The 9,007-nt window shown below is 48.3% G+C and overlaps 1 protein-coding gene across 1 annotated transcript in view; it reads left to right on the forward strand.

Annotated features, from left to right (window-relative positions):
• The window catches only part of GRM7 (glutamate receptor, metabotropic 7), a gene marked incomplete at its 5' end in the record, with an annotated part of 64,786 nt that overhangs the window by 24,390 nt on the left and 31,389 nt on the right, over positions 1-9,007 (forward strand). Inside the window, 1 exon segment of the mRNA XM_010145823.1 lies at positions 1,050-1,224. Within this exon segment, the coding sequence (XP_010144125.1) occupies positions 1,050-1,224 (175 nt within the window).

Consider the following 9,007-nt stretch of genomic DNA (forward strand, 5'->3'; position numbering starts at 1 on the left):
CCTACACTATGGCACGTCTACTTTGCAATCAGCATTTAATAAACTGTGTAATTTTGTAGTAGAGTTCTAATTCTTTTCATTTGCCCTTCCAGTTTATAAGGCTTTAAGTAAACCTTTTCTTTACTCTCTATACGCACACCGTGTGTTCGTGTGTGTGTACAGGGATAGATGTTTCTGCAAAGAAAAATAAATAAAGCCAAAGCAAAATGTGTTTTTCTCCGGGCAGCTTGGTGAGGCCCTACAGAGGGAGGGATCAGGGTTAAGAGCCGTGGGGAGCTGTGAGCTAGTCACCACTACATGGCTGTGCAGTAGCTGTTCGGGGGCTCATGCAGAATAGAGGACCATGCATTTTCGGGGGCTTCCGATCTCTGCTGCTGTTCAGCTGATGAAAGTTCAGATTTTTCCCCATGTTTGAGTGCTGGCGTTGTTCGCTGTGTTTACTCGTGCAGTGCTGCTCGCTTTTTGTAGCTACGTGGCTTCAGTAACGAGGCAAATCCCACAGTTCTGGGGAAGGAAACCTCCCCCCCCCAGTCCAGGATGCCAAATCCCAGCGTCTGGTGAATCGTGGTGATTCGCAGTTACCTCTTGGAAGTTTTGTTCTCTGAGTTGTCTGTACCTTTGAGAGGAAATTCGGGGGAAATCATGCTCTAGGACCGGTTGGGTGTACTGATAACAGCCAGGTTAGACAGAGCTGCGGCCGCTGGAGAGGTTAATTACATGGCTAGTTGTGTTGAGCTCAGCCTGGTATCAGCTGCACTGGACCATTTGTTTTCATTCCGTACTGGTAGGTGTCTGATCCATGCTTTTTGCTCCCAACACTTTTTGTACATTAATCCCTATTTTGCATATATTTTTACCTGCCTTTATACAACATGGTTAGTAGCGGAGTGATTTACTCGCAAGATGCAGCTGACTAGATGAAACCTGCAACAGATTTCCTCTCTTTCATGGCCATATCACGCGGGCAGGGATGGGAGCTTGTGCTGGCTGTTGAAGATGTCAGCAGAGCATCCGTGTTTCAGGCTGCAGGACTCCCTGTGCGGTGTGAGCCAGACTTCAGCTGTTTACCTCTCTCCTTCCCAGGGTTTGATGCCTATTTCACCTCCCGCACCCTAGAGAACAACAGAAGGAACGTGTGGTTTGCAGAGTACTGGGAGGAGAACTTCAACTGCAAGCTAACCATCAGTGGCTCGAAGAAGGAGGACACAGACCGTAAATGCACAGGTAACTTCATTCACCTCAGGCTTGTCACACTGCTGGTCGCGGGCTGCAGGGGAGTGACCACGCGGCTGGTGGGAGGGAGCTTGGCTGGAGACAGACGGAGAAAATAAGTGGAATTTTTACAGGTTGTAGAGAAAGTAGAACAGCAGCATCAGCCTTATGGGACAGGAGAAACAGATGGAAAGAGTAAAAAAATCCGTTACTCTATTTCTTCCCCCAAATCAATATTTTCTGTGGGACCCAGAAGGGCTTTTGAGTGCAGAGTGGCTTCAGGATTTTATTTTTAGTTTGTTTTAGATGGAGAATATTTCCGCAGCTTGTGCCTTGTCACCTGCCTGCAGATCACAGCTTGGCCACCGACTGTGTCAAAGCACCGTCTGCTCACGGCCGTGCACTAACCGTGGGCGTTTGGGCTGGGCGTGTGAAGGCAGCGCACCTGTAGGGAAGGGTTAGCGCCAGGGAAGGGCTGTCATTTTAGGTAGCATAAAGTTGCTGATTGGATTTTTTTTTTTTTAATTCTCGCTAACGTTATTTAAGAAATTGAAGTTAAATGTTTTCAGCCTCCGCTCGGTGACACAGGAAATGTACCAGCTGTATTTCTGACTGAGGCTCGTGACCTCTAGTAGTGTCTTGCTCGACCTCTGTTATTTGCTGGTGGCTGACAGGGTCCCTCTTCTCCTTTCCCGAGGAACTGCCCACCATTTGAAATACCACATTTTCCAGGAATTCCTGTTCCTGATCACATGGAGAATCAAGGAATTATTTTTAGTTACAGAGATGCCCAAGTAACAGTGGGGTGGTTCCATTTTTCACTGAGTTTTGCCCTTCTCAGCACAGCCATCCTAACAACGGGGAGGGGAGGCACTGCTTCGAGCACAAAGTGTTTGTTTTGGAAGGAAACGATGGGAAAGACCCATGTTCATGGAGTTATTCAGACCTGACCAAGTGCTCCCGGGTGATCCGCAGGGACAATAGCAGCGTGGCCCATTTAATGAATTAAGGTATTAGATTGAGGGTGCTTGTCTAGAAGAGCTCTCCAAAATGCGGAGAGTCTGCCCTCCAACTGCCCGCTTCCTGGTGAGCCTGTGCTTGTGGTGTGAACCTCTGCAGTGTGGGGCTGGGGCATTTCCTCAGAGCTTCAAACACAGCAGAGAACCTTCGGCCAGGACATTATCTCCTGTGACACTGACAGTAAAGGTGACAACTCCACCAGATCTCCGCCTTGCCTCCCTCTGCCTGTCCTTCTCCTTTTGCTTTTTCACGTTAGCGGTTTAAATGTGTTATGTTGAATAATTGCCTTGAATTTTGATCAAAGGAGATTAGTTCATAGGAGGATATGTTTTACTGCAATTGAGAATTGATGACAACTTTCCATATTTCGTATCTTCTGGTTTCAGTTCACGGGTGGGAGTAGGAGTGTTGCACATAGAAACAGCGCAGTTACCCCTGGGAACATGCTGCCGTTAAATTTGGCATTTGGAATCTCCCCCGAAGGCTGGAATTTGATTATAAATTGCTGAAAGATCTTTAGGATCGTTTCTAAAAGTGTCTTCTCACCCCTACTCCTTATGCCGTTATTTTATTACAGTTGCTCCCAGCCCGTGCTTCCTGCTGGGAAGGTACAAATGGTGTTCCGCCTTCCCTCGGCAGAGATTCACCACAAACATTTGTTTTCGATGCTAACTTACCCTGTCGAGCTGAAATGCCCCATTATAGCTCGATATTGTACCAAATGACACGCTCTGACATCTTCCTTCTCTCTTCTCCGAACTGAAGTAAATTGTGCATCAGAAAAAGCATTAGCTTGGAATTATATTGCTAGTGCGAGAGTCGGAATGTCCCACTGATGTGATAATATTATGAATGATCATCATCGTTGTTTTAAAATTTGATTGGTAGTTTGTAATGCAGCAAGGTACCAGGCTCCAGGCCATCGGTTTCTGACTGCAGTCGTGCTCCTGAGCACCGGTGTGAGGGGTGGGAGGCTCCTGCTCCACATCGAGGTGCTCGCACGTAGCAGGAGCAGCTCAGTGCTTGTGGCCACAGACTCTGATCGAGAAGGAAACCTGCTTCAGGGAGGTGCCCGGTGGCAGTTTACCTCTTCGTATCACAACTTTCTGGAATGTTTCTGTATGCAGAACTTCAACATTACTGTCATTTATTTAAGCATGAAAACTTTTCTCTGGTTGGGATGGATGAAGTGTAGAATGAGAAAACAAAAATACGTTCAGCCCCCACCCCCCTCCAGCCCCCTTTTCCAGGTAAGGTGAACCACAACCCACCGCTGTTAATATTTCTGCTTCTAGTGACGGACTGATTTGGCGTGGTTCAGGGCATGACCCAGGGCTGCTAAGCGGTACCGCTGCCAAGGACACCTAGAGGTGGCGCGGATGATTCCTGGTGGGACACGGGCCATTCCTGTGCGTACAGCAGGAAGAGATAAGGCCCTTGCTTTGCCCCAGAGAAGAAGGGATGGGTTCCTCACGCAGAAGTGTGTAGCCTCAGCTGGGTTCTGCCCTCTGTGCCTGCCCATGCCCTGGTGCCACTGCCTCTGCACTTGGGGGATGCGGTGGTTGGCTCGTGAGGAGGCTCCATGGACCTGCATGGGGAATCCAATGTAATCACTGAAACAGCATGGTAAGAACAAGCATCGAGTTGAGTCAGTGCATTGTTTTACTTCTTGCTGCTTATGTTTAAGAGCACTAGAAAGGTTCACTTCAGTTGTAACAGGCTACTTCATGCTGATGTAGGAATATTGGGAGAAAAAGTAGTTTGCAGTGCTGTGCACGGCGGTGAAATGTGCTTTTATAGGAAAGGGCTAACAGAAGAAAACAAGTCTTTGCAGAAGAGGATAGTTCACAGCTGTGATTCATGCTGAATGCTCTGCCCTTGCCATGCTGTGTGCAGAGATGGGGTCTGGGTTTGCCTGGCAGCTCAGCTGAAGATATTTCCTGCACCAAACCACGTTGTGCTAAGGTTGCCAGCGCCGTGAGATTCGGGGTGTTAGGGTTAACAGGTGACAGCACAAGATTTTCACGTACATGTTGTCATGAACCGGGTTGTTCATAAGTGCCCCAGTGGTTATCAACGTGAAAGCAGCAGTGCTGAGTATTGAGTGGTGTCGCCCAGGCAGCCATGGTGGGTTGGCAGGTCAGCAGCCGCCAGCGCGGTCACCCCTTGGAGCTCCCACCTCCCACAGTGGCACCTCCAGCTCCCACGTTCCTACCGACCCTGCCCGAAGAGGAACCTGCAACACTTGACTGTTTTCTCTTATTGAGCATAGCTTTTAATTCAGACAGCTTTACACTCCAGGAGACTTAATGAAGTGCAGTGATATAAGGGTGATGTCACCTTGGATGTCATTTATCAGAATGCAGATTACTCAGAGAGCTTTTCTAATTATCTGCGAGTGCAGTCAGTCTGAAGGGACAGCCCAGATGACGGCCCAGACAATGACTTGCTCTAAAGAAAATGCTGGGAGAAAGCTTCCTCCAAGATGAAGTGAAGAAGCTTCAGCAAAAGGGTTTATAGGAGAGGGACTGTTGTGCTTAGAATTTAAATTGGAACAAGAGGAAGTGCCTCAAAGGGACCCAGATTCGCCTTCCTGGGCGGGGTGTGGGCAGGACTGTCTCAGGACTGCCCTGAACCCTCTTGGTGCAGCGTGCACGTAGCAGCATCTTGCAGCTTTCCTGTGAGCAACCTCACATGCTGCCCGGGCAGGGACTGCCTAACCCCCGTGTCCCGGGGCAGCCCTGAGCCCTCTGGCGGGTCCCTGTGCTAGGCTGGAGGAAGAGGAGGGGGCACAGTGGAGGGATGACGCTGCGAGGGGGCTTGCAGCATCAGCAGGATTTTACTGGGCAAAGATGCGGTGGCTCGGAGAGGCCAAATCCCTTAAAATGGTAGGAACCTCAGTCAGGAAAATCAGTTCTACAGGCTGAGTTTATCTCATCTGGAAACGTTCCAAGATAGGATTAGAAGTCAGTGAGGGACAGAGGTGTCCTGGGTAGAAATCATAATAAAATCATGAAGCAGGCAGTGCTGTGAGTGTGTCTATGAACATAGGCTCGTTCTGGAGCTGGGGAGGGAACTCGTGCGGCTCTGACGAGGCTGGGGATGTCCTGCCTTGCACCTCGGGGTGCTTGGGGTACAGCTGCTGTTCGGGGAAGGAAGAAGAGGGCAGATTTCCATTTAATCCAGAAGAAGGTTAAAGTGGCACAGGAACAGCGATCCTATGCGTTCGTGTTTTACAGTGAAGTTGTGCCGTGTGTCTGCCAGAATTGCCCCTAATGGCTTTTGGGGGGGCTTTACACTTGGAAGGGAAGGAAAGTGCTGAGAGCCGCGCTCGGCCTGGCTTCTCTCCTAACAAATGGTCATGCATCAGCAAAGCTGGAAGCCCAAGCCCGGACACCCAGGATTTGGCGTGTCCCCCCAAACATGGCACTGTTCTGTGCTCCGTGGCCCTGGAAAAGGAGGGGTGGGGGGAGACAGCCCGGGTAATTTTGGCAAACTGCTTAATTACCTGTGGTTGGGTGTCAAATGATACCAGTAGCTGGGATTTCCTTGGTTTTTGGAGGATAAGGAAGCTAATAGCAATATCCCAATATCACGTCCTTTTCTCACCAGCAGTCGAGATGACTGGGACTATGAGGCCATATGTCAGGGGAAGAAAAACAATGAGGAACGAGAGATGCAGCAAATAGCAGAGCCTGAGGGTATCAGTGCATTATTGATATTTTGACTACAAAAAGTGATCTAGTGCGTTAATAGATTAGCAAAGTGCAATTTACTATGGAAAGAAAAAATAGTTTTCAAAATGCTATCAAAATTCCTCATCTCAGGGGAAAAAAGAACTGTCAGAGATACTTCAAGCAACTTAATGGCAGATGGCCAATATCTAAAGCGTTTTGTGAAACAAGTGCCAGGAGCCATGGGGTGTGTGGTGTTCATTAGGATGCTTTATGGCGTTCATTAGGGTGAATATCTATTGGACTGGAGGGTGTCAGAAGACCTTAACTGCTCCCAGAGCCACATCAGTCATGTCAGGAAGAGGGGCTAAACTTGGTCTGATTCCTACCGGCGGTGCTGGGGGCTGAGTGCGGAAGGTGCTGCTCAGGCTTCGGGGTGGCAGGTTTATACAATGAGCGTTTGCTGTTGTTGGGAGGCAAGGGCGAATCCAAAGCTCCATCACAATGTGACTGGGTGGTCCAGGCAGCAGCACAGGGCTGCGCCGCCCGCTGCTCCCGGCTCTTCTCAGCACCCTCTTCCAGTTGGGGTAAGGCTTGTGGATATCCCTGCATCAAAGAGCAAGAATTCCTCAGGATTTCAGAAGCAGCAGGTTGAGGAGGATCCAAACTGTCCACATTATGTTTTTCTTCTCCCAAGAATCTACAGCTTGAAACCCTTCTGTCTCTTGTTGCGATGTGCTCACTGTGAGCACATCAGGCCAGGGCTGCGCAGGGGCTGCGCAGCTCATCAGCTCTGGTTCTCAGCGGTCTGTCTCCGGTGCATCAAGGTCAATTTTTTCTGCAGCCAGGCTTCATAAAGGTGGGGAACCTTATTATCTCTGTTCATAACGCAAAGACAAGGTGTCTGACTTGTAAGCTCTGTGGATGAACCGCTAAGACTGTGGCTCTGTCGCTATCCCTCTTACTGGTTCCTTTCCTACAGTTTTTTTTTTTAAAATCATATGTTTCTTTTCGAGATCTTGGCCAGTGATACTGGCTCTTCTTACCTGACCAAGTCCCTTCGTAACTGCCCGCTGTGTCCATCCGTAAGAAGTCCTGCCTGGGCAGTACTCCTGAGCTGTGGACCTAAGCAGTGGGCAGGCAAAGTGCTGCAATACAGAAACGCCTGAAGGGAGGCTGGTTGTCGCGAATCCTGCATAGAAATCGTAAAATAATTCAGTTCAGGTCAAATCCTCGGCTCAGATACCCTTCCCCAGCTGCCACTGGGGTTTCCACACCAGGGTTTCCATGCCTGTATCTTAGGGTGGGTGTTTGCCGGGGATTTTGTGGTACGTGATTGGTGACATAGACACGAGCAAAAAAGCTTTTGGCTCGCTCTCGTTACAGAGATTGCTCTGTGCATTTTCTCCTCCAGGCACCGGGCTATGAAATGTGTCTTGGTGCATGTGTGGGAAGGTATATAATATTTCAGTACAGAAATATCTAAAATTTCTCTTCTTTTGCTTGCCCTGCAAGCTATGAATGAGGCTAAAGGGCAGACCAGGATGGGAAATTCCTCTTCTCAATCGCATCCCAAGGTCTGACAGGTAAATAGTGGTCTAGGTGGTTGTTTTCTTGCTTTGCTGGGACAGCCTCCCTCTTCCTCCTTTCTTTCTCAGGACACCTACACAATGTTTCCTTGCTACCGAGTGGCTGAGCTGTAGTTTGTAACATTTCCATTGACATCATCTGCTTTTTAATTTCTTTTTGGTGCTGTTGGTCTTTCAAGTTGTCTGATCCCAGTTCTAGGCTCTCTCTCAAATCGCAGGGTTCAAGGGGGAAAAAATCCAAGATGCGTCTATTGAACGAAACGATATGCTCTCCAAGAGACTGCTTTTTACCAAGCCCGGCTCATCCTTGGGTGACTCCTCTGGGCCAATACAGCTACAGCCGTAGCTCAGAGACACCAAGACATAGGTGAGGACACATGGTTAGCTGGCGTTTGACTTCAGTGTGAACCCCAGGATTTCAGTTCTCTGTGCTCTTAGCAGACTGCGGGGCATCTCGTTTTGTAGATACTTCAACAATCTTCCAGCTGTCTAAACCTACCAATGCTAACACCCACGAGAAAGAAAAGTTACATTTTTTCATGAAAAATGTGATGTGCAAACGAACCGTGTTTTGCACTAGGTTGCAAGTTGACTGCCTATGTGCAACTCTTTCTAAACAAAATATTTTCCAATATCACGTTGTCCAGGCAGACATTAACTTTTTGAAATGAAAGCATGTAATCTCGTTTAGTGCCAGTGCACCTCAAAATATTGATGTACCTGAAATTGCTAAAAGAACCCTGCAATGGCTGGTTCAACCAACGTTAAAACAACCTCAAGAGCTTATTCTGAAGGCAAACCAGCTCTCTGCATTTCTAAACTCTGTTGTCTTTCCGAAGTACGCTTTAGAATCGATTCTATTTCTAGATTGCCAAGGTGATTTGCCAACAAAGCCCCACGATCCAAACAACTGTCTTGCTGTTTACGTACATATTCCTCTGTTTCCAAACTGCAGCTTTACCCAAGTGCTCAATATAAAGATATAACAACAGCTCCAGTTTAGGGCTCCTAATCTTCCAAAAGTGCTGCTTCTGTGCGTTTGCTCGGTCGCTGGCTTCCCTGGCAATTACTGCCGCAGGAAGCTTCTTCATTTGCACATTAGCCGTGTAAAGCTGTGAAGTGTCTGTGATTTACGTCGGGGCTGGCGAGCCCGGTGCCAGGGGTTTATGACTGTAGCACTTCAGCACTGGTGTGTAAATGAGACCCACTGCCAGTGTTTTAACGGGGATGCTGAATGCACAGAAAACATAACCGGTAAGAAAATTAGGTCAGTTTTCTAATCTAAAATCCATTCTCTTAGGTACACCCCCACCCCCTGAGAGCAGAAACTGTTACGGTGGGTTGAATCCGTGTAATTGGGGAAAAAAAACATTGTCTGGCAGGTGGAAGTGGATGTAGCTTCACAAAACTCATTGCATCGAGGCTTTCTGTAAACCGCTGAATTATGATGATGATGATGAACCTTATTCTGTACCATTGTTCTGTCTGGCGTTGGATTGACAAATTTTCAGC

The sequence above is a fragment of the Buceros rhinoceros genome, unplaced genomic scaffold, assembly GCF_000710305.1.
Source record: "Buceros rhinoceros silvestris isolate BGI_N320 unplaced genomic scaffold, ASM71030v1 scaffold17621, whole genome shotgun sequence".
Lineage (NCBI taxonomy): Eukaryota > Metazoa > Chordata > Aves > Bucerotiformes > Bucerotidae > Buceros > Buceros rhinoceros.